This window comes from Pseudopipra pipra, chromosome 16 (assembly GCF_036250125.1).
Source record: "Pseudopipra pipra isolate bDixPip1 chromosome 16, bDixPip1.hap1, whole genome shotgun sequence".
NCBI classification, from domain to species: domain Eukaryota; kingdom Metazoa; phylum Chordata; class Aves; order Passeriformes; family Pipridae; genus Pseudopipra; species Pseudopipra pipra.
In genome coordinates, this window is record NC_087564.1 from 1833086 (window position 1) to 1858694 (window position 25609).

Sequence of the window (25609 nt, forward strand, 5' to 3'; positions counted from 1 at the left end):
TCCAAATTCACCTTCATCTCCCACAGAGCACTGCAAACGAGTCCTGTACCCCAGCACTGAGTCACAAGCTCCACAGGAGCATGAAAGGGAGGCAAGGAGAACTCCCACCTTCCAGTTAGTCAGCAGCCCAGCCTGGGGGAGAACAGGGCTCAGGTGCCTGGATGGACGAACTCCAAGCCCCCTTCACATGGCTTTTCCAAAGCAAAAAGGCTGTCATTCCTTTTTGGTGATGTTTCCCAGCAGCAGCACGAGCAGTGAGCTCATCATCCTGCAACCACCATACTTCCAGCTGGGATAGGGAAGAACACACTGCTGGGGCTGCAGGCAGGTAACCCCAGCCAGGTGATGCTCTCCCTGCTCCCAGTGGACACACAGGGGATGAGGCTCCTCTTGCACGTGTGACAGTGGAGCTGCAGGACTTGGGATGAGCCCCCTGCAAGCCCAGCTGGAGGCACAAGGAGCCACGTGGCTGCAGGAGCTGCTGTCTCACTGGAGCCACGGACCAGAAATCCTCTTTGAAAACAGTCTGACAGACAGACCTGTCTGCTGGACAGACCTGGAACGGTGCAACAAGAGCCAGGAGCTCTGTGCCACATCCAGATCCACACCAGTGGCTGAACTGTGGGAGTATCCAACACTACAAAGGTCCCAAGTTCACACCTTGTCTCCTTCAAGAGGCTTTTACACCCCTACTGGAGGAAGCAAGTGTTGGTGGTTCTGTTTGTAGAGCAAACAATGGCTGAAAGACACCAATTCTGGGTCCTCAGGGTTTTCCATGGACGCTGAGCTGTCCCTGATGACAACCACCAGAAGAGGGAATGAGTCACCAAGAAGAGTAACCTTATTAACAAAGAGAGGGTGTTTTCGTGGAAGCTGCTTGAAGCACTTGTTTACACTTGTTTGAACAAACATTTGGGAGAAAAGCTCCCTGTCAAGACCCCAGCACTTGTAAGAGCCAAGAACTCCAGCCACTGGAATTTTGGGCTGTTTAAAAGGGACCACAGCCAACACTCAGATCCAGTAACCACAACTGCCCTCAGCCCCTCTCCTTCAGCTCACCTTTAAACTTCCTCTGACGTGACACGAGAGGAGAAAATCCAGCAGCGCTCCTTCCCCCCATGGCCCACAGGAAGAGGGGCTCACCCAGTGCCTGGAGACCCCCACCTGTGTTTTGGGGCTGAGAAAGAAGCTCTTCTGTTGAACTGCCTGGTGGTCCCAGCAGCAGTGTCAGAGCTGAGCGTTTGCTGGGCAGCATCTTCCCAGGTCTGACACAGGGACACCTGACAGTACAAACTGCTTTTTGGTGGGGCAGGAGGTCTCCTCAGAGGAAAAGCGATGTTGTCACTTTGAAAGGTGCTTTTCCCCCCTCATCTCTTCCAAGGTAAATCCAAGCAAGATGGAATAAATATATATTGGTAAAGGTCATTTATTCTGTTTTCTGCTTTACCGATTTTCTGCTGCACCAAAGGAAGAAGGGCCTGCTGGAGCACCCCTCCCTCTTCTCCCAGACCTCCAGTGAAAAACACTCCTTTGCTGCTCCCAGCAGGATGCTTCGTACAATGGCTTCTCACATCCCCCCTTCCCTGAATCCCCTCCAGCTTTCCAAGGTACAGCACTGCAGGACATGTGGGAGAAAATGCACATTGGGAGCTCAGGGCTCAGCTAAAGGAGAACAAAAAACCCCTCTGAGACTCCAATTTATTTTTACCCTCACTGGGCTGAGCGGGTATTTCTCGACCATGTTCTCGTTTGCTGAGCCTCCACGAAATCCTGGCAGGCTGGAAATGATTTGGAATCACGTCTCCAAGACAACAAGGATAATTCTTCCCCGGCATAATAAACGTAGAGATCGACAGAGCTGTTCTTCAGATGAGTACCCTGAGTTCGGTATAAAAATCCATTGAGATATTTTGGAAAAGGAGATTTCAGGACTCATCACCTTTTCCCTTTGGGTGACCTTGTCGTTTCAAGGAAAGGCTGGCCCAGCAGCAGAAGTATTTCATCCCAGCGGGGCACACGCCCGGCTTGTTGGTATTCTTGCCCAGAATAGCTTGCAGCACTGACAGAGCCCATCTGTGTTAAATTAGCCCTTAGAAAATATCCCTGCTCGGAATCTCAGGGAAGATGGTCCCTTGACACAGGTCTGAGGAGCAAAAAGTGAAAGCCTTTGCCTGTCACAGCCTCCACACTGCTCAGTCCAGTGTTAAAAAGCACATTTGTGACCTTGTACCAGATAAAGAAAATGGAAACCCATCTCTCTGCCTGCCTTCCTGTCCCACTTCTCCCCAGCCATTACTGGGTTTTGTAACTATCTTTCAAAAAGGAAAAATAATCTAATATTCAACATTGCCCAGAGAAGCTGTGGCTGCCCCATCCCTGCAAGTGTCCAGGGCCAGGTTGGATGGAGCTTGGAGCAACCTGGGCTAGTGGAAGGTGTCCCTGCCCATGGCAGGGGCTGGGACGGGATGAGCTTTAAGTTCCAACCCAAACCATTCCATGATTCTATAACCAGCTGCCCAACATCCAGTTTATCATTAGGAAACTCCAAAGAAAAACCTGAGCCTTTTATCAAGAAATAATAAGGCCAAAATGATGTATTACAGACTATACAAACCAAAGATATATATAGAGATTTATATAGAGAGAAGCAGATAGATGGATATATTTGCATGCAAATACAGAGGAGGTCAGGAGTCCCTTTGCCAGAAACAATTTGTGTGATAAAAATCATATAAAATCATGAAATATCCAGAGTGGGAAGGGACCCACAAGGATCACTGAAGTCCAGCTCCTGCTCCTGAACAGGACAGCCCCAAATGCATCCAGGCTATCAAGACACAAGAGTCACAAATCTGAAGAGGGAATTTTGGAAAAGTAAAAACAGAGGGAGGGATTCAGTTCCCACATGGGACAGGGAGCCCTTTGCTCCAAAGGCACCTGCACCTGCAGCACCTTCTGCTCCAGGCTGGAGCCCACCAAGCCAAGGCCAAAAGCCCACAGACAACAGGTCCATCCTTTCCAGCTGGGAACAGCAGGCACGGGACATCACTGCAACATGCTCCTGCACTACAGAATACAGGAGGGAACCAAGGGATGGGGGCTTTACCTTCAACCAAAGGAAAACCTATCAGAGAAGCCTCCTTGTTCAAGCCCAAGAACACAGAGAAAATCTAGATTGTTGTCCTCTGCTCTACCTTTTACTGGCCAAACAGCACTGAGTGCCAGCGCCCCACGGCCCTGACATGTCTCTCAGGCAGGCTCCTGGCTGCTACATCTCAAAACCAAGCTCAGAAACTCCAGCAGAAGACAAACCCAACAGCAGCAGGTCTCCTTCCTGTGTCACCAGTGTTTCACTGCAGAAAGGGGCTCCCTTTTCATCCAGGGCTCTCTCTAAACTTGGGGTTTTTTCCTTCAACACCAATTTTAACTTAAACAGCACCAAATGCTCGGTGCAAACTCTCTGGGCCAGTCACTCACAGATTAAAGGTTTTGTTTTTACATGTTAAGCATCCCTGTGCCCTGACACAGCCAACACCCCTCTCCACAGCAAACCCTCCCTGCCCCAGTCCCACCCCGACACTCGCAGGAGGAACAGAGCTCATACTTGCCTCAAACGTGACAAAGTCATCAAACTCATCAGGACAGGCCGGGGTTTCCTCCTCGGGGGTATATCCCATATCATACAGCTGGCTGTCAGGATCTGCAGAGGGAAAGAAGCACAGAGCTGGAATCACCAAGAGGAAATCTGCACCCTCAGGCCAAGGATGGCTTTGGGAGACACGAGAGGAGCGGGACAGGAACTTCCACCTGCACGCACCAGCACCTTCAGCCTTCAGGAAGGACCTCTGCTTCCAGGCATTCCAACACCACCTTGGGTGGAAGGCCACGGGTTTGGCTTCTCCCTGGAATAAGCCCTATGAGGCCCCTTGCTGCTCTGAAGAGGCCAGCACCTGGATTCATCCCTACCCCTCCATGCTCTCCATTCCTTTTCCTGCCTTCTTCCCTATCTCTGTTTCCTGCATCCTCCTGTTCTTCTCCCAGAAGGCTCTAATCCTGCTGTGGGCAGGGAACACACGAGATGTATGTGTGACAGCCAAGTACCATGGGAACGGCGGGGAGAGCAGGCAGCTCCGGAGCCTTTCTCACTGCTGCTCCTCCCGTGGCCACACACACCAGGAGCATCCGCACAGGCCCACGGCAAAACAGGAGCTTTTCAAGGAGATATCTTCAAAATATATTCCTCCTCCCGCCCCCAAGCAGCATCTGCAGCAGAGCATCCGAGCCCTTCCAGCGAGGAAGGGAGCATGAATTCCCCGCGCTCCCTCAAGCAACAGCTAATGCCCGATCCGGCACACGACCCAGATCCCAGGCTGGGAACACCAAATCAGGCTCAGATGCTGCAGTCCCAAAATAAATAGCAGGCTCAAACCCACACGCCTTGGAGCTGTGATGGTTGCAGCAGTAGGATGGTCTGCTGTCGATACACTCGGCTGGGCACAGGGAGTGTTCTGTCAGTGTTCCTTGGGAAGGTCGGCACACGGACGGATTTGGGGAGGGACAGGGGGCTGCTTTCTGTGTCCTTCAGGCTGGTGAACTCCCAGCAGGATGGCAGCCCAGCCAAGGCAAACAGCTCCCAGGCTCGAGTCCACACCAAAGGGGCACACAAAGCACATGATGCTGCAGCTGCCCAGACAGGACTGTGCCAGCCTCCCCCGGAGGGGACATTCCCTACAGGGGCACAGACAGAGCTCCTGCTTCAGGTCCACCTCGTGGTATCAAGAAAGGACATTTTTCATTAAGGAATCATAGTAGTCATTTCATATATCTAATACAAAGTCAAGGGGTTAGTTGTTCAAGGCACTGGGGCTGTTCAGCCTGGAGAAGAGAAGGTTCCAGGGAGATCTGAGAGCCCCTTCCAAGGCCTAAAGGGGCTCCAGGAGAGCTGGAGAGGGACTTGGGACAAGGGCCTGGAAGGACAGGACAAGGGGAAATGGCTCCCCACTGCCAGAGGACAGGGTTAGATGGGATATTGGGAAGAGATTCTTCCCTGTGAGGCTGGGGAGGCCCTGGCACAGGTTGCCCAGAGAAGCTGTGGCTGCCCCATCCCTGGAAGTGCCCAAGGCCAGGTTGGATGGGGCTTGGAGCAACCTGGGCTAGTGGAAGGTGTCCCTGCCCGTGGCAGGAGGTGGGCTTGAAGGTCCCCCCACAAGCCAACCCGTGCTGGGATTCTCTGATTAGGGCACAGGACAGAGTTAAGAGTCAGGCCCATGGCAACCCCCCTCCCACCCAAACACCATCCCTGGTGCCTCTCTCAGCTGACCATTAAACACAGAGTCAGGGACCCAGGAGACACTGGAGCCACCAACCCAATGGGTTCCATGGGGGTGGGAGAAGCTGAAACATGCACCAAGAAATGAGCCCCCTCCTAACCTGGGTCTGGGGCTCCCAGGAGGAGGCTGTAAATCAGGAATAAGCCAAACTGCTTTTCCAGCAGCCAGCACCCAACACTGTGCTCCACAGCAAGTGCAGGGTCAGGCCTGCAGCACATGGAAGGTGCTCTTGGTCACCATTTATGACAACAATATCTGCTGCTCTCCCACTGCTGGCACCATGAAGTGGTGCTGCTCCAAGCTCTGCTTCCAGCTGCTGGGGCTCCTGCTCCCCTCAACCAGACCAAGGCCATGGGACACACATGGAAATGCTGCTGCCTGAGCACCCTGCTCAGGGCAAGGCCACCTCCTGTCCTAACCAATGGCATTAACACTGAAGGATCTCTGACTTGATGATCTTGGAGGTCTTTTCCAGCCTTAATGATTCCATGATCTGAAGGTGGAATTGCCTCTCCTCTCAAATGTCCCCCTGTCCACAGCTCCACCATGAGTCCGAGCCTATAATCAGGAGTTTTCCCATCGGTTATCCTGGGATTTGGGCCTCCCTGCTGGCACCAGGGAGGACCAAGGGGATGGGGACAGTGACCTGCTTGGTGCAAAAGCTATGGGAGCATCTCGGTGGGTTGCACCAAGAGGAGCCTTTGCCCACATCTAGGGGCAAAACCAAACAGTGCTCCTGAAAGGCAACCCAAGTCACAGCACCCAGAGAGGACAGCCAGCCACATCTCCTGCCAACCCCCACAGGCAGGTAGTGCCCACCTCCAGAGAGGAGGCTGTGATGTGCAAAGGAGTGTCCAAAGATCTGGATCAGCTCACTGGGATGCAGGCTGCAGGCACACTGCCCTGGTCCTGTGCCAGCCAGGGCTCTGCCCTGTGGCATGTCCCCCCAGCAGGAGCTCTGGGGACAGCTCTGCTCCCCACGGCCCCCAAGCACACCCTGGCACAGCCCAAACCTTTCATCTGTAGCACATCCGAGCCCCAAGCCGACAGTGGCTGATCTCACACCTCTGCCAGGCATGGATGGGCAACCCAGCCAGCCTTCCCAGTGCCCACCCTGCCAGGCCACCTCCAGTGATCCTGCTGACACCCCATGGCAGCCCTGGGAACCACAGAGCACCCCAAAGGCACAGGCTGATCCCTTCTGCTTATTCTGTATCATTTCTTTTCCTCCCCCTCCAAGCAGACACACAAACACTTCCTACTCTTCCACAGACACAGATAGAGATATTTATTCCTCTCCTTCCTTCCAAAGGGGCTTGAAAAGGGAGGATTTTCAGTCAAGCAAAAGCTTCCCTTCAGAATCAGGGGTATAAAACATGGGCAGAGCACACAAACAGCTCCTGCCATCACCTGCTTCCTGCTCAGCTCTTGCTTAAACTGAGGGATCCTGGAGCCTTCTCAGCCCTTCGTGGGAATGAACATGATGGGGATGAGCCTGGTTGCTCCATCTGTGTGCAGAGCACTCTACCCAAAGAGGGAGGGGTCTCTGTGTGGGCTGGGTCTATTTTTGCAGCAAATTCCACTGTAAAATCAAGGAAAGACCATCTCAGGGGTCACCTGCACCCTTGCTGGTGGCATGGCCAGCAGAAGCCATGCCCAGGAACCAGCACTCAGTGTTTCCACCTCCCCATGCTCCACATCAGAGAGCAAAGACAAACATCACCACAAACAAAAGGTTGACTTTTCTGCTGGATTCATTCCCTCCCCCTCTGAAAAAGCCATATGGTGCTTTGTGTATAGGGAGAGTTGCCATGGAGAGCCTGCCTGCCAGTCTGCCAGCACAATAGGCTGCATTAAGCTTTCAAATTCCTGGCCAAAAGAGCCAAAAAGTTCCTAGAGCCAAAAAATCTGAGACCTTTGGTGCTCAAGTGGCACTTCCCATGTGAAGAGCCCTGTCCCCAGGTGCATGTGGTGAAAGCTGGAGGGTCTCACTGTTGTTTTCTCCCCCCCACCCCACTAACAGAGCAGGGGGTGGTTGTGGACCACCAGCAGCAGCACTGCACAGCCTAATTCCCATGGCACAGGATGAGCTCAAATCCTCACATTCCCTCTGCTCTGCCCCTTGGACCTCAAAGCCAAATCCCAGCTGACATTCTGCTCCCCTTCTCCATGTCCCTCACAACACAAAGCATCCTCCCCTCACTCACCCCTGATTTACATTTGGGTTGGAATAGCCCTCAAAGATAATCAGGTCCAACCATTCCCCAAGGCCACCACTAAGCCACGTCCCCAAGTGCCACATGGCTTTTAAACCCCTCCAGGGATGGGGACTCCACCTCTGCCCTGGGCAGCTGTGCCAGGGCCTGACCACCCTTTCAGGGAAGAAATTTCCCCAATATCCAACCTAAACCTCCCCTGGCACAACTTGAGGCTGTTTCCTCTTGTCCTGTCCCCTGTCCCCTGGGAGCAGAGCCCGACCCTCACCTGGGGGGACCTTCTCACTCTCTTCAACTCCCTGACAGGAGGGTGGAGCCAGGTGGGGGTCGAGCTCTGCTCCCAAAAAACAAGTGACAGGACATGGGGAAAGGGCCTCAAATTGTGCCAGGGAAGGTTTAGGGTTAGATTAAGGTTGGATATTGGGAAAATTTCTTCACTGAAAGCTTTGTCCAGCCCTGGCACAGCTGCCCAGGTGGAGTCCCCATCCCTGGAGGGATTTAAAAGCCGTGTGGATGTGGCACCTGGGGACATGGGTTAGTGGTGGCCTTGGCAATGCTGGGGGAATGGCTGGACTTGATCTTAGAGGGCTTTTCCAATCTTAATGATTCCATGATTCTGTGATTCCACGATCTGTATCTGAACACATCTGCCATTGCTGGACCATTGCCTCTCATCTCTTACACCAACTGCAAGCCAAAGGTAACCTCTGCCCAGTATCCACGAAGCCTCCAGAGCCACCAGCCAGCTCAGAGGAGCAGCAGTGCCCACAGCAGGGACACAGCCAGCATGGACATCTCTCCAGGACGTATGGAGAGCAACAGGACAGGTCCTGGGCTCTCTGTGGGGGTGGATGAGTGCTAAGCTCTGGCAGAGACACCTCTTCAATGTCCTGTCGAGCTCCAGAGGGCTCAGGGGTGCCGGAGTCACCCGTGCTCTCCAACAAACCCTCAGGAACAGCAGCCCTCAGATACAACAGGCACCTGAAACAGATTGTAAAAACTGCTTTCAGAAGGCAGGGTTGCAGTGAAAAGGCACCTTGAGTGAAGAAGAGCTGTGGGTACAGTAGTGACACACAGGTCAGACAGAGCCAGTTTTATCAGCTTCATATAGGAATGACCTAGAAAAACAGCCTTTCAGGAGAATGTAAGTCATCTGCCAACACACACCGTACACACTGCTGCGAGCCTCAGAGCCACAAACTCCAGTGATTCCAACAGCATGGACTGGGTGAGCTAACAGACCTGAATTACTCAGTGTGGGAACAAGGCCTGGAACCTGCTTGAAAGGGCACAAAATAAAACAGACCCTGAACCAGGTACAACCAAGTTATGGTTGGCTTAAGGGAGGACAGCTGATATAAACAGCTCCCTTACTGGGAATGCTGCTGGAAAACAAGGGGGTAACAGACTCAAGCCAAGTATTTAAAAGTTACAGGAATTTAGGAGGATCTTGTATCCAGAGCAGAGACACAGGGGAAGCCACTGTCCAGCATTTCCAGAGGCAGCTCGGGACCTTGAGCTTTCACCAAAGCTCATGGTGTTATCCCTGTGGGATAAAGGCAGCACCACTCCACTCATCCACCCTCTTCCTTCCCCAGAGTGACCCAGGAACACTTTTATAATCTGATGCTCACACAAAGGAGCTGGAAAGAGCAGCTTTCTGCTCTCTGCTTTTCCTGTAGCTCAACCTGCCCCAGAGATGGGCCAAGGGAACAGGAGCACCTACTGAAAACTCTCATGTTCCAACCCAAAATGACAGGAGGGACTGAGTGAGTGGCAGCCCAGGCTCCCAAGGAGGCAGAGGCAGAATTCAGGTTGCTTACACAACCCTCAGCAGAGCCCCCTCGGCTAATGCGCTTTAGCAGTCCCTCAGTCCCTGAATATCATTGCTCATGGATTGGGACTTATCAAACATTCCTTTTGATCCCCTTCCTACAGCACAGGCCCTCAAGCCTCATTTAGACACACCATCTAAAGACAGCATGGAAAGAATTAACTTTATGGTATCCAAACACTTTGGAAGCATAAATCCAGCTGCCTCCACTTCATCTCAGGGACCAGCTGGGCACTGCTGCCTCCGCTGTGGCAACAGATCCGGGACAGGAACCCACCACTAACACATGGAATTTGGGGCTGACTGGCACATGGCTCCTCCTTTTAATTCTCAGCAATCTGAGTGGCCTTTCCAGTGTGTGGTAGTCACCAAGATCAGCTCAAACTCCTCCACACTTGTGTCAGCCAGGAACAAAGGCTCACTGCTGGAGGTGTGGAAAACAAGGAGCGGGTTGTGACCACCAGCAAGTGGCTCAGAGCCACTTTGTGATGTACCAGCAGAAAGGGCCAAGTGACTGAGCCTCCAAAATAGCACAGGCTGCTGGTGAGGAGACCTCCTGATGTCCTCCAACTCCTTCACTCTAGCTTTTACTTCCAAAACTCTATACTTCTGGAAACAAAGCTGGATTTGGCAGCCAACAGCTTTATCACGGAACCATTACGGTTGGAAAAGCCCTCTAAGCCCATCGAGTCCAACCATTATCCCAGCACTGCCAGGCCACCACTAAACCATGTCCCTAAATTCCCTGTTCTGGGAAGAGACTGAGGCAGGACCTCCTGAAAGAGCTTATGGAACTATGGAAACAGCAGAACACTCAAACTCAACTTCCCAGAGCACACTCAGCGCAGACACAATCTTTGGGACATCCAGCAGCCAGTCTCTTGTCAGGGGTTTGAGCACCCTGAAACAGAAACTCTTGGAGATGCTCCACACCCAGCCTGTCTCATGCAGGAGCTCACAGAAGACAAGTGGCACCTTCTAGGTTAGATGGTCCCACAAGCAAATAAAATTAAAGACAATCCTAGCTCAGGAGCTCAAATGGACCAGAGCTTTTGAGACCCCAAATAACACCAGGCAGTTTCTCAGCCCGTTGAGACCACTCCTATCAGCTGGGAATGGCTGGATGGCACCATCCCACCACAAAGCATTTCAGCCTTCCAGCTCAAGGCTCCCACATGCAGAAACCAGGACAACAGTTAAAACCAGTTCAATCCTCCCCAGCTCAGAGCTTTGTGCCTGAGAAATGCTCACCATGTCCTTTCCTTCACTCATGGCTAAATATTATCAGAGCAATCCACGTGGATCCAGGCACAGCTCCCAGACCCACAGTCTGGACATGAGTATTAAAAGAAGCCGTTCAACACCTACAGCACTTGCAAATCAACACATAGACATCAGCATGTGTCAGTCAGGTCTTACTTGCCATTTTTGCCCCCAGCTAGCCACACCACAAGCTGACCACAGTTAATGCAAAGCCTTTCCAAAGCCATCACCAAGCCCTGGGAAGTAGTTTGGCCCAGGACCACCCAGCTGCCTCTGGGCAGGACGTGATGGAGTGAGCTGGAGGCTGGGCAGTGACTGTCCACACACCACCTCCAGCCAAGGCTCTGACCTCAACAGGTAAAGCTGCAAAATCAGTAACAAAGACTAAATACAGTTATTTATAAAGCCTCTGATCTCAGACTTGCCTGCTAGGTCCTGACCAGAACCCAGCCTGGGTTTAGGGAAAATCGGGGAAAGAAAATATGTAAGAGAAGAGACATTAAACTCCACCTGCAGGAAGAACTCTTCCCAGTGTGGATTTCACAGTTCTGAGCCATCTCTTGGAAATTTTGATCATGCTGCTCCAAAATGTCCCGTGCATTACAGGGAGCATGGAGTAGCCAGTTTGCCCTCCTGTTCTGGACACAGGAGAGCAGTTTGGGTCCCTGTCCTCCAAAATCCCTCAAAAGCTATGCAGATTAACAGGAAGATGCTCCCAGAGGCTCATGTTTGAACCCCCTTCCCTGTTTCTCCCCCTAACTCCCAACATTGCCAGAAAATCCCTTTGAAACAGAGCCAAACCATGCCCCATGTGGCACTGAAGGAGAGGAGCTGCAATTTTTAAAGTGCTTTTGCCCCAACCGGTTCTGTAAGAGAAACATTGTCCAAAGGAAAACAAAGTCATGGAGGGGTGTCCTATAAAACTTGGTTTTAATCCTTTTTCCAGCTGTTATTTGTGCCTGGCCATTCCCCTGCAGGTGGAAGGAAGACTGGGAGGAGTGAGACTCTTCAATCCAGAGTGCAAGAGCTCTGAGAAGGGAACTGAGGGGCTGAGAGGTTACAAACAGAACTGTTAAGGTTGAAAAAACCCCTCAAAACATAAAGTCCAAACATGGAAACATGGACCCTGCCCTTGCCCAGGTCCTATGGCCTCAACAGGAGTGTTTTTACTACAAGTTGTCACATAATCTCTCCTGAACTCTCTATAACAATTAACTCCATTACTAACACTTTCTATTGCCTCGTTAGCAGGAGTCCTTCCTACCCTAAGGAGAAATAAGCTGCCCAGTGGTTAGAGCTTTACAGGAGCAGTCAGATGTATGAGCTTGGAACAGACGATCATCAAGGAGAAGGACATGGAGGGACATGAACCAGCCCAGGAGGGGACACAGTTTGGCACAGGCACAAGGGGATGGAGATGAAGTGAGCTGTGCTCAGCCAGAACCACCAGGGAATTGGGAAAACTGTGTTTTCCCAAAGTGGGGATGCCCATCAGAGCTGTCCTGCCTGCTGCTCACCCATCTCAGCCCAACCCAGCCCAGTGGCTCCACGACCAGGACTGATTTCCTGGGAAACCTGTCTCACACGCAGCCTCTCCTGTCCAAGAGCAGGACCAGGAAACACTCTGAAGAAATGAGCTTTCACCACATCAATCTGTCAGGGTGTCACAGGGTACACTCACTACAGTCACCAGCCCCCAGGCTGTGACAGAGCCCAGCAGGGCTCTTGGAGGATCACAGTCATAGGTGAGTCATTAACCCTTCCTTAGTAACTCCAGATTGACTGGATTCCTAAGGAGAAATGGGCTGACAGCTCTGCCTCCCCTGCTGGTGCAGAGGCAGGACACAGGGCTTTCCTTCACCTGAGCCAACCCTCCTGATCCACCAGGCGTTCCTGGTGAGGAGGCAGGAGACATTCCCACCTTTCTGAGCTGAGCATTAATAATCCCTGCCTCCAGAGCTGACATCCAAACCTGAGAAATCGAAACAGGCAGAGCCGAAACCACCCCCAAGACCCATCTGGAGCCACCAGCCCAGCCCAGCCTCCTCCCACGCACTCCCCAAACCGCAGGCGAGCCCAGCTCCCAAAAGTATTCACAGCAACAGATGTGGAAGAAAACAGCTCCCTCCCGGCTCAGAAAGTGAAACCTGTGATGGAGAAACACTGAGGCAGCAGATGGATGATGAGAAATGTTTATTATTTAACAGCAATTGCCTTTGTTTTCTCCTTAGTCATCATATCCATGTAAGAGCGTGCTAAGAACTGCTCCCGGGCTCTAATAGAACATTCCTTCTTATTTTCATAGTGACCATTTTCCCAGGAAAACAGGTAGTCCCAGCAGTGGGTTTTCTGCCCCTTCCCCAGAAAAATCTGCTTTCTTTTGGCCATCTAACTTAAGCCTTTCATTTGCAATTTAAACTCGCCCCAGCTGGCCTCTATCAGGATTAAGTTATGATCTGAGGGTCTGAAAGCCATAGGTTTCCCTTACTTCAGGACACATGGAAGTCCCTGTGCTCTGTAATTTGCTGTGATTTCCAGGAGATGTGGCCACACAGCAATGCTTTCCCTCCCATGGAAGGGTGAACCAACAGTGATGCTTTGGGGGTTTGGTCCCACGTTCAATCCCAGCTCGCCACGGTGAGCAAGAGGCAGCTTTTAGGAACCAGAATTTCCTCGGACCTGTTACGCTCCATGACGGTGACTGGACACTGCAAGATTTTTTGGCATGTGCTCCAGAACATTCAGAGAGCAGGAATTCTCCAAAGGGGAGGGATTGCCATGCCAATCTCCCAGTCCCCGGCCCTCTGGGGCTGCTGAGCCTTCGCAGCAGTTTTACGGCAGCACGTTGGAGTAATTCCTTGCTGTTCTCATCCCAGAGCTGCAGCCTACGGACACAGCTCTTCCAACACTTCTGCGCCTCTCCCAAAAGTAGGTCAATGCAGTGTGTCATCTGCCAGGCTGTTTTTGGGAAGACAGGCTCCCTCCCAGCCATGGCGCACTCGGAGCAGGGCAGCCTCCCCCCGTGGAACCCTTCACCCAGCTGCCAAATACAGGAATCGAGTGAAAACAAGTGTTGATGTCAATTAAAAGAGAAATAATGCAAACTAAAAAATGCTATGGTGAGCCAGAAGTGCCCCCCCATCAGCATCCAAGTGCTTTCCCCAGCATATTATTATTAAGTAAAGTCCATTAATGGCTGGATTCGATGATCTTAAAGGTCTTTTCCAATCCAAACAATTCTATGTCTACATTATAGCAGAAACAGTGACTTAAAAGAGCTGGAGGGTGATGTGAGCTGTGGGTCTGCAGGTCTCACTGCTGAGGAGCAGCTCCTCACTCCCAGCAACTGCTCCTGCTTCCAAAGGGAACAAAAAGTTATCCTTGCTCATCTAAAGCTCCCTGCTCCCACTGCCATGTAGCCAGGATTTACCTTGCTGATCCTGGCAGCTGAAAGGCTGGAGAGAAAGTTTTGCACACACTGTGCAGCATTTTGGGGCTCCTGGGAGCAGAAGAGGGACTTTTCTTCTCCAAGGACACAGTGTGATGTGGGCTGGAGGAAGAGAACAACCACCCCAGTGTCCTCTGCCCTGGGGCTGCCTCCTGTGTCCTCCCCTCACCTGGAACAGCCTAGAGTGGGTCTGGATTCACACCTGCTTAGTTCTCCTTCTGTTTGCACCTTCATGCAGAGGAACTTCATCCCACCCTCACCCTCTCATGCCCTGAGACCAGGCCCTCACAGGAGAGTCTCTGTGCCCCAGATATGCCTGGACCTCTCCTGTTAGGAGAGGGGTGGAGAGAGACCTGAGGCCATTCTGAGCACAGGACATTCCCAAAGCAGCTCATCTCCATCACACGCTGGTGCCTGCATTCCTAACTCCTCATGGCCTGCGAGTTGGGAGAGAGACTCAACAGAATCCCAGAATCAGTGAGGTTGGAAAAGCCCTCCAAGCTCATTGAGTCCACCCTGTGCCCCATCCCCATCTTGTCACCCAGCCCAGAGCACCGACTGCCACATCCAGTCATTCCTTGGACACCTCCAGGGATGGGGACTCCACCACCTCCCTGGGCAGCCCCTTCCAATGCCTCACCACCCTTTCCACGAAGAAATTCCTCCTGATGTCCAACCCCAACCTCCCCTGGCACAACTTGAGGCTGTTTCCCCTTGTCCTGTCCCTTGTTCTGTGGGAACAGAGCCTTAACCCCCCCCTGGATCCACCCTCCTGTCAGGGAGTTGGAGAGAGTGAGAAGGTCTCCCCTGAGCCTCCTTTTCTCCAGGCTAAACAACCCTCACGCATTTTCATGGACAGGCCCAGTGGTTTCCAACACAAGCCTTTAAATGCCACTATTTCAAGGCAAAAACCCCAAATTCAGTACATCCAAGTAAGGTTTGGCTGCTCCTGCCCCTGGCAGAAGAGGGCACAGACAAGCACGTGGACCCCAAACTTGACAAGCACAGTCATGGTTCTGTGAGCAATCCTGCACCACAGGGATGAGCACAGTTCTGATCTACAAAGAACAGCAGGGGATTATGGTTTTTTTTCAAGTACACATAAAAATTTTAAAGCTACACTTAAATCTTCACCCGTTTTGGGAGCAGAATTAACACTCATCTTTATAAACTCCTTATCCCAACCTGCAGTATGTATAGCACATACATATGGATCTGCCAGAGCAGATCAAGATGCAAGGCAAAAAAAAAATAAATGCAGAAGACATAATCAGAGCAATTTGGATTTTATTCTTGCTCATGAATCAATCTTGATTTCCCATTCATGGCAGCCCCGTTCCCTGCACACCAGCCAAACACAAAGAGGCATCTGTCCTACCTTCAGCCATGAAACGAGCTGTGTCCCTGAGCAGTAATGGTTTAGCCAGGGTTAGGAACAGGCAGGAGCAGCAGGAAGGTCTTCACTGCAGCACTGCTGCATGAATACAGGGATCAGCAGATCTGATGGGAACGTAGGAAGTGCTCAAACCGGTGCCAGATACTCACCGAGTTTAGTCAAACGTGCACACGAGCTCTGTTTCCATCTGCTAAGCCTTGGGGAAGGCTTTTCTTTTAAAAAGCAAATGCCTGGAATATTAAATTGGGCCTGGACACCCCAACTGAGAGACTGTGCTCAGGTGTCAGCATTAGCCTGTTGCAAATACAACCATAATTCCAGCATCAGAGAGGAACAGAGACCACTGAGGATGCAGAAAACCAGCCCCAGAAATAATAACGGGACTGGGACTGGGTAAGGGAATGCAAGATTTGGCTTTTGGAATTATCCCTGGGCAAGGGAAGCTTTCCTTCAGCGTAGCAAAAGCCATCTGCAATGCAGATTCTACGGAAGGGGGGAAGAAACCTCCACACAAAGCAAACAGTGGGTTACGTTACCAGATATCCAACACCTGGAAATGCTCCATGGAGCCAGCAAGGATCCGTGTCCCCAGGGCAGGAGCCAGCCTGGCTCTCCCCAGATTAAACCAAGTGCTGCCCAGGAGCTCATACAGGCACCAAGGGGGTCATGGGCACTGTGGGCTCAGAGGTGGCACCTGAGCACTGTCAGTTCCAGAGGTGTCTCTGGGATGCCAGATCAACAAGTGAGCAGCAGCCACGGGAGCAGGGAATGCCACTGCAGAGCACAGCCTGCACGTGGGATAACACAGGGATAACTCCCTGGATCTGAGCTGATGTGCACTTCCCTCTCTTGGCTCTGAACCTTTAAGATACAACACTGACACCCTTCACTCGGAGAGGGGCTGGATATGTGCTTTTCTTTCAGGAAATCCCCAAACTGACACTCAGCTACCCAGAGATTTTGGGACATGGAATGTCAGCTGCAGAAACCATGGATACACCCACTTAGATCCTCCCAGGGATGCTCCCGAGTGCTGCTGCCCCCCAGAGCTCATCCCAACTGGAGTTCACTGCCAGTTCCAGTGAGGAACAACAGGGAGCTGTGGCACAGGCTCTGTGCAGCAGGCACAGCCCCAGCCCCCGAGCCCTTCATTTGCCATCCAGCACCTGACTGCCCCAGTTTCCCAGCTCCATGCTTTTCCCTTCAGCTGGCCATCTGGAAGCCAATCAAACGCCTCTGGGGAGCTGAACATGCTCCTCCTGCTAAAAGCCCCTTCTTCAACCCCCTAGGAATCTCCCCCGAGCAGAGGCTCATTCCTTTGGCACAGTGGCTGATTCCTGATCCAGCTCCCCCAAAACTGGCACTGCCAGGGGCCCCCCAAGCTTTGCCCCCCACTCGCTCCTGCCAGAGGTCTGTTGTCCCTGCAAACAGGAACTCTGTTATAGCTTCCAGATTGGAGTGTTGGCTCTGGAGCTGAATTTTCCATCTTCCCAAATCCAAAGAGCTTTTAGTTGAAGCATTTGAAAAAAAAAAAAAAAAAGATGTGACTATTTCCATCCTCAGGCCCTGCCCTGAGCTCACGGGCACATGCAGTCCTCAGTGGATGCACTGTCTGCTCTCAGTGCACAGGGGCCCCTTTGTTCAGGGATCAGAAGCCAAGGCAAAGGGATGGGTGAGGCTGGGAGCTCCAGGAATGCACCTTCCCCCTCCTGGCACGGTGGTCACTTAAACTGACTGACACCAGCAGCAATTCCCCACATATCCCCTGCTCCCAGAGCCCATTCCCAGTGGGTTTTTCTCTGGAAGACAGATGTTTCAGATGTTTCAGCTCAGAGCATGTGTGTGAATGACATGACTCGTTCATCACTCTCCTGAAGTTGTAGTGAGAGCAAAGAGATGTTCAGCATGTCCTACTGAATGGTGAGAGGCAGCTGTTGAAAACACAGGTGTCTGAAGCTTAAAAAGGTTTTAAATACCCTGACAAGGAAAGGAATCTGCTTGTGAGCACAGCCCTTGCTGTGTGTTTGCATCCAGCTGTGGCTGTTACTGCCCATCCCTCGTGTTTGCCACCGAATTCCCCTCTGTTCCTGCATCCAACACGTGATGTCCAGAGCTGTTCTTTGCTCCAGGACCTTGGCTTCAAATTACAGACACCCTCTCAGTCCCCCACCCCAGGTCAGCTCCTTACTCCGGGTCTGAGTTTTCCAAGTGGCTGGAATACAATCCCTCATACCTGTTTCTCACCGAGGAGACCCCTGTGAGCTGGAGCTCCTAAACATGACAACTCCAGCAGTCACACTGGCTCCCTCCCTGTTTCTTTTCCCTGCAGACTTTGAGGATGTCCCGTTGGATCTCCCTGATTGTAGCCAGATGCACCAGGTCTTCCTCTGGCTGTGGATTCCCCAGACATCCAACATCTTATCTGCCCTTTTTAAGCACGTTCTAGAACGTAATCTCCTTCATTACTGCCTCCACTACATTATCAGTTTCTCAAGTTTTACAACGTAAAATTCCACTTTTCAGAGTTATTTATCAAGCTGCCAATGTTTGATCCACAGTGTCCCCCTCTGCTTTGCTGCTCACACACTGCACTGGCCAGCCATCCAGGCACCATTCCCACAGCCTTTAAAAGCAGGCAAACCCCACGTTTCCTGGAGCAGGGGAGGACAAGGGGGTCCCAGCAGCCACACACCACCAACGAGCAGGAAGGGCTGGGACACAGCAGGTTGTGAGGAGCTGAACCTGTCCCTCTCCCAGCAGCATCTCTGTCCCCATGGTCCCTTCTCGGGGCTGGACCTAAAAACTGAGCCCAGGGGCCCCAGAGCCACGGGCTCCCCACATCCCACAAGAGGGAGACCCTCTGGAAGCACTGCAATGGCCATCACACCAGCACACACACACACTGCAGGCACAGATACATATGTGAGGACCATGTTTTCCCATTCAGTCTTCACTTTGGGAAGGGCAGAAGGTAAGGCAGCCCCAACTGGCTAGAAACTCTCCTTCAAGCCTCAAATCCCAGCTCCTGCAGCAGGCAAGACACTTTGCTCTTCTCCCCTCATGGTCAGAATTACCTGGCCAGACAGAGATTACAGCAGCAAAGAGATCAGAAATGGTTCATGGCAGTGGAGGGGTGACACTCTGAGGGGCTTTGTCTGAGGGGTGGTTACTCCACACTGAGGCAGAGGCAAGTGCCAGGAGTCCTCGATCAGCACCTCAGCCAGTGAGGCCAGTGGGCCTCAAACAGCTGGCACAGGGACAGGACTGAGTTTACAATCCTCCCTGGATGTAAAGGCCAACTGAACACGAAAGCAGTTGCGAGAAATGCAGCTGACAAAGCAAATTTGGCTGGTTCTGTAAGTGCACCTTCAGTTTGCCAGGCTGGAATGTAAGAGCTCGGGTCAAATCACAGCTACTCTGCCACAGGGAGTCTCCATGGGAGGGGGGAGAGGGAGAGGAGAGTGGAGCATCTTCAGAAACAAACCCTTACCTGCATTAAGACAGACACTGGGAGGTACAAACTGACATCAGCTCTCACTTCCATGACTGACCAAAGAATTCAGAACACCAAGAAATCCAGCAGATTGGCTAAAAATAGAGCCAGCTAATTACCCAAACCTTGTTAAAAGGGACACCCAGCAGCAAGCACGACCTCTGCTTTCTTTACAAATGGATGATCAATATTGACTGTTCTCAACAGGAAATCCTTGAGATCACTCCAACGTGATCTCAGCTGTGAACTCAGAGAACCTCCCTCCATACCCTGCCCTGGGGTTCTTTTATAACTATTTAATGTGTGATGCTTGAGAGCTCAGCCTTCCCTAACCACTGTAATAAATACACATCAATCTCTTTCAAATTTAATAAATAGAGACCTTAAAAGCTTGCTCTGGATCTGCTTTTCCCATTCAATTAATATAACACAATACCAAAGCAATGAATTATTGAGGAGAAATACGAGCCTGAGCTTTCACAAACACGCTCTACTCCAATGGCAATTTATTACAAATTAATACTGTGCTGCATTTCCTCCTGTGGGAGCTGGGAATTGGTCAGGCTACACCAGCCATGAAAACTTCAGAGCTGCCATAAAACACTACAGTGCTGAGCACAAACAATCATGGAATGGTTTGGGCTGGAAGGGACCTTAAAGCTCATCCCGTTCCACCTCCTGCCATGGGCAGGGACACAGAAATTTCACAGAGGTACCATTTTAATTTCACAGAATATTCTGAGTTGGAAGGGACACACAAGGATCATTGAGTCCAACTCTTAAGTGAATGGCCCATACAGGGATCAAACCCACAGCCTTGGCATCATCAGCACAATGCTCTGACCAACTGAGCTCATCTCAGTTTTCAGAGATTAGGTTGCTCCAAGCCCCATCCAACCTGGCCTTGGACACTTCCAGGGATGGGGCAGCCACAGCTTCTCTGGGCAACCTGTGCCAGGGCCTCACCACCCCCACAGTAAATAACTAAATAAGTCAGTAAGTTGGGGGTGGGATCGGGGAGGAGGAGAGGGGGTGGACAACTGACAGAAAACAGAAGAAAACCCTGCTTTGAGGGGTTTCTACTCGAGAACCAGCACAGTTTTTCTAGGAATGATGGTTCTTTCCCCCTCTTTGCAGCTCGATGTGCTGGGCTGGCTGTGTGGGGCACGTTCACTGCTGCGTGAAAGCAAGGCTGGGGTTTCAGATAAGCATCTCTGAACAGAGCTGACTATTGTGCAAGGATGATAATTCACATTTGCACTTTCAAAATTACAGCTGCTCAGCAGGAAGCTTCCCACATTTCTTACACCCTGTCCTCAGCAACATGCCTGCCCCAAAATGACCCTCTGACACTCAGAGAGGAATCCCAAACTGAAAAAACATCTGTTCTGCAGCAAAGGAGTTCAAACGCCAATCAGCCAGAAAGATACTTCACATTTCACCAAGCTATTGCTCTGGAAGCCCATCAGGAGCCACGTGGGGATTGGGACTGCCCTGTTTGAAGATCATCTGCCACTCAGTGAGTTCAAAGCTCTTCTTTAATGTGCTTCTTGCTAGAAACCAGCTGAGCACACTGATCATCCAAATAGTTGGAGAGAAGGTAAATTCATTAATAAATTAGTAAATCCATGGTAAATTCCACTCTGGCAGGTGTCCCTGCCCATGGCAGGGAGTGGAACAAGATGATCTTTCATCTTGTTCAACTCAAACCATTCCACGATCAGTGCCCAGCATCTGGAAGATGTTACACCCTACAGCAGACAGACAGACAGACACCTCCAGCAGTGTGTCAGCTCCTTGGTCAGAACAGCAAACTCCCCAAAAGGCATAGGAGAGCAGACACCAAAGCAGAAGGGATTTTCCCTCTATGTTTTTTTTTCTGGGGGGGAAGGGACTTTCCTGATAAACAGGAAAACATGAAACCCCCACCACAATTTCTGTACCACCTCTTTCAACCCTCATTAAATGCCCCCAACCTCTCCCCCTTCCCCTCTGCCAACACAGAGCAGTGACTCTTAAAAAACCAAACCCAGATGGATTTCACCAAAGAGTCAACCCCTGTGGGGTTAATTTTGCACAGCAGCAAACTCACCTCCATTTTTGATGGCTCTGATCCCCCGATGGAAATCCTCAAAGCTGATGACTCCCAGTCCACTGGGATCCAGGTACTTTGTTAGGTCCTTCACCTGCAACCACAAAAGCAGTGTCACCTATAGAATCCTTGGAGCATCTTCCACTACAGAATCACCTTGCAACCAACTTTTTCCTCCTCACAAGAAAGATTTGAGCTAATGACAGTGAATTTCTTCAACTGGCCCCAAAAACTGTGGCTGTTCTCCTTGAAGGGAACATAAGCAACCAACACAAAGGGGTTAATTATTACTTGGTTGGTGTTGAAACTATTGCTTAGCCTTGAAACATCAGTTTGGGCAGTGTTTCTTGCAACATGGTCCTGGGATCCTGGATCCTAACAGGGATTTGTTTATTTTTATGGTTTTTAAAGAGGTCCTGTCTTAATTGGGAACTCAGTAATAGGCTGCCTGGCAGGAGGGCCCAATTAAGAGGATTCGGTGATAATGAACTGCTCCACGATACAAATTTAGGCCATATAATTGAAACATTTTCCCAATTAGACAATGCCTGAGGGGGAAGGAACCACATCAGCTGGAGAGGATTGGGATGGGGGTGCTGGAGCAGGCACACATATGGAGCAAGGGGCACTTGTGAGACCTGGCGAGGACAGTTTGGGCTCTCCAAAGAGAACAGGCAAAGGTTTGAGGGTAAAACCACAGGCATTCCTCACAGTCCAAAGTATTCCAAAAGTAGTCCTTTTGGTGCCCTTCCTTTTGGGTCCTTCCTCCTAGGCTGCCACGAGCAAAAAACCCTTTACACCACTGATGCTTCTCAAGCTCAGACAACCAGACATAGATCCCTCACTTCAAGGGCTCTTGAGGCACCCTGAGCCACGTTCAGCTGAGAAACAAGCCCAGGAGGAATCCAGGTGTAAGAGGTGAGAGAAGGAATTGCACAATGCCCTCGCCCTGCCACACACATCTACTCCTCCTCATCCACTTTCCTCCTCCTCCTCTGGAGCTGATGCACAGGAGGAAGTCTCCAGGAGGGCTGCAGGGCTGGATTTGTGCAGTTCTCATGAGCACAACCTTTTGCCTCACTCGGGTTTTGGTTTGTTCTTGGGGAAGGAGATGGTGAATCACCAAACCTCTCCTCCCACCTAAAAGGAGACTTAACCCTGAGAGCAGCCATGGTGCTCAGCGCTGCCCTGCTCATCACACGGCAGCACAGGGGCGTTGGTTTGCTTTCTTTTTTGTTTTCTTAAACCCAGGTATGTGTTTCTACAGGGAAATCACATCCACACCATGCTCAGAGCTGTTCACCCACGTGTCCACATGGTTTTGAACGCGCTCAGGGGAGGCAGGAGATGTCTCTGCTTTGGTCATCCCACCTCCCCACAGGAGCAGTGAGAATTCCACCACCATGGAAAAAACCACGGGGCAGAGACCATAAAACCATAGAATCATAGAATATCCCAAGTTGAAAGGGACCCACAAGGATCATCCAGTCCAACTCCTGGCCCTGCAGAGACACCCCAACAATCCCACCCTGGCCCTCAGAGCATTGTCCAAACCCTCCCTGAGCTCTGGCAGCCTTGGGGCTGTGCCCACTGCCCTGGGGAGCCTGGACAGTGCCCAACCACCCTCTGGGGGAAGAACCTTTTCCTGAGATCCAACCTGACCCTGCCCTGACACAGCTCCAGCCATTCCCTGGGTCCTGTCCCTGGACTCGAGGCTGTGCCTCTGTGGGGCTGCCATGAGAGGAAATCCAAGCCCCTCATGGCACAGGCCTGTCCACCCGCCAGCTGACTCCACCTCGGGTTGGACATCAGGAGGAATTTCTTCCTGGAAAGGCTGGTCAGGCACTGGAAGGGGCTGCCCAGGGAGGTGGTGGAATCCCCAGCCCTGGAGGTGCCCAAAGAACAACAACTGGACGTGGCACTCAGTGCTCTGGGCTGGGGGACAAGGTGGGGATGGGGCACAGGTTGGACTCGATCTCAGAGATCTCTTCCAACCTCATCTGTGATTCTGTGAATGGGAGAATACAACACAAGCATCTTCTCCAGTTTTCTGGAGCACTTTTTTGGCAGCCAGATTACAGACCTGCTGAACTCACGTGGCACACATCATCTCGGGTGAGCCAGGTTTGTGTACGTTGAACAAAGGTATTTTAGACTAATAAAAACAGCTCACAGGAACGTGTCGGTGCCACTTTAATGCATCTGGCAGCTGCTTTGTGTTCAAAAGCTGTCGCTTAATTTGTTATCTGGGTACAGAGATAACAGAAATGCAAGTGACATTTAATCAGACTTGATAAGCCTGCGAGGGATTACCATGACATACTCTAAATTATAGTTTCTGCAGTTTTCAGCTTCTCAGGACCACAGAGGGCTCCACAGCCTCCTGCCAGTCCCCCAGCAAGGCACCTCACCCACACTGGAGCTTGTGCAAGAGAGACAGGACAGCACAGGGAAGCACTTTGTTTAGGCAAAAGAGCCACCTATACACCTATCTATTTAAATTGGGCTATGGGCAGGGGAAAATGAGGAGAAATGGCCATGAAAACTTCCCAACCCGGGCATTATGGATGCAAACAACAAAAGCCACACACTGTCAAAGCTCAAGCCCATGGCAACATGTCTGTGCTGATCCAAACCTGCCTGTATTTGCTGTCCAGGCTTAAAATCACTATTAATCACCACTTGAGACACCACCCCCAGACTAGTGTGAGTGGCTGCTGACACTCCAAAGAGTTCACAACACAGAAAACAAGCACATCTGCAGTACCTGCCTGGTCCCCCCAGCCCCTGGACGCTTTTTCTCACCCAGCACCTCCCTGCACAGTGATGGAGCTGGGGGTGCTGAGGGGACACCCCTGCCCAGACCCTTCACTGCCCATGAGCATCTGGACCTGCCCCACCACCTCTGAGGCTGAGAGCTCCAGGATCTGGCTCCCTGCTTTGAGCTCTTCTGCACCTATTTTCTGCTTTGTCACCAACTGCCTCCCAGTTCTACCACTGAAAGTCCTGGTGAGGTGCACACAAAAACCCCCTGGACCACACTCTGCTGCCTGAGGGGTCCTGCCTGCCCAATCTGCTCCTGCAAGGCAGTTGCTCCAGCTCCTTGGACATTTTAATCATGTTTCCTGCTCCCTTTCCAGTCCCCACCTCTCCTTTTTGAAGAGAAAGGTGAGAACTGCACACATTATTCAAGACATCAAGATGTTGCAGCCTTTCACTGCTTAAAAGAAGCTGATAAAAAAGAGAGAGAGGGACTTTTGCCAAGGCCATGGAGGGACAGGCCAAGGAGGAATGGCTTCCCACTGCCAGAGGACAGGGTTAGATGGGATATTGGGGAGAAATTTCTGGCCAGGAGGGTGGTGAGGCCCCGGGAGGTTGCCCAGAGAAGCTGTGGCTGCCCCATCCCTGGAAGTGTCCAAGGCCAGGTTGGATGGGGCTTGGAGCAACCTGGGCTGGTGGAAGGTGTCCCTGCCCATGGCAGGGGGTGGAATGAGATGGGCTTTAAGGTCCCTTCCAACACAAACCATTCTGGGATCTTAAATGATGTCAAACACAGGTCCTTGCCATTACTCTGAGACCCCTCCCCAGGCCACTGTCTTGTCCACAGCCAAGCTGTCACAGCACTGGGCCCCCACACCAGTGACAGCTCCAGCATCTCACTCCTGGGTTGGAACTGCCAGTTTTCTCCATTTCTTCATTTTGATGTCTTAATTTTTGATGACTTAGGTTAAAACCACTACCTTATCAGGACAGTTGGGAAGAACACCAGCATTAAGGCTCAAACTGCTTTAGATTAGCAAATCTGAGCAGCTCTGAAGTCACAGATTTGTTTTCAGCTGAAGCCTAATCTGCAAGCGCAGAGCAGCCAAACCCACACTCCTATTAGCACAAAAACAAAAGTTAATTCTTTACCAAACTGCAACACGAAGCTAAACCCAGGCATATATGAGCCACAGTCACAGGGAGGTTCCTGCTGTTGGCCAGCAAGAAATACTCAAAATAAATAAAGGGTTTTCTGACTGTGTGTGTTTGTGGCTGGTTACAAACCCTCCTTGAAGAGCGAGCAGCTAAAATACAGAGCATTAGAGAGTCAGAGGATGACGGGGTTTAAGTAGCCGACTTAAATCCTGGTGGAAACAGAGAGGTTTAAACTGCTTGAAGCCAGGCTGCCTTGAGCTGTGCACAGACACAGGCCTGCAGAGGCAGAACTGGTGCTGAGATGTGCCAAGGGGGCTCTGCTCACCCTGTGCCAGGGACGAGGCACAACCTGGACCAAGGGTGTTCTCCTGGTGAAGGACACGGAGCAGAGTGGGGAGGAGGAGAGAGGTCACCTGGCACCTCAACAACACAACAGGAACTACTCACTGCAGCAACCACATCTTCTGTATCAGAGAGCTCTGCACACTCCAGGGCGTTTCCCTTTCCAAAAACCCAACAATTTTGCTGCCAAAAACCCCCATCTCCAACAACCCCTCAGAGCATGTACACCAGCACCACACTTGTCCTTGAACAGCACAAAAAGAGGTTCCTTGCAGTG

General features: G+C 51.4%; 1 protein-coding gene across 3 annotated transcripts in view; it reads right to left on the minus strand.

Moving 5' to 3' along the window:
• RAB11FIP3 (RAB11 family interacting protein 3) overlaps nt 1-25609 on the minus strand; it is a 78516-nt gene that overhangs the window by 35194 nt on the left and 17713 nt on the right. For 2 of the 3 annotated variants that reach the window (XM_064672505.1, XM_064672503.1), the window contains exons 2-3: nt 21073-21166; nt 3609-3700 (exon numbers count right to left, since the gene is read on the minus strand). In XM_064672505.1, the coding sequence (XP_064528575.1) occupies nt 3609-3700; nt 21073-21166 (186 nt within the window). Of the gene's footprint in view, nt 1-3608; nt 3701-3817; nt 4043-21072; nt 21167-25609 lie in introns of those variants that run through there. The other variant, XM_064672506.1, reaches the window with a different exon arrangement.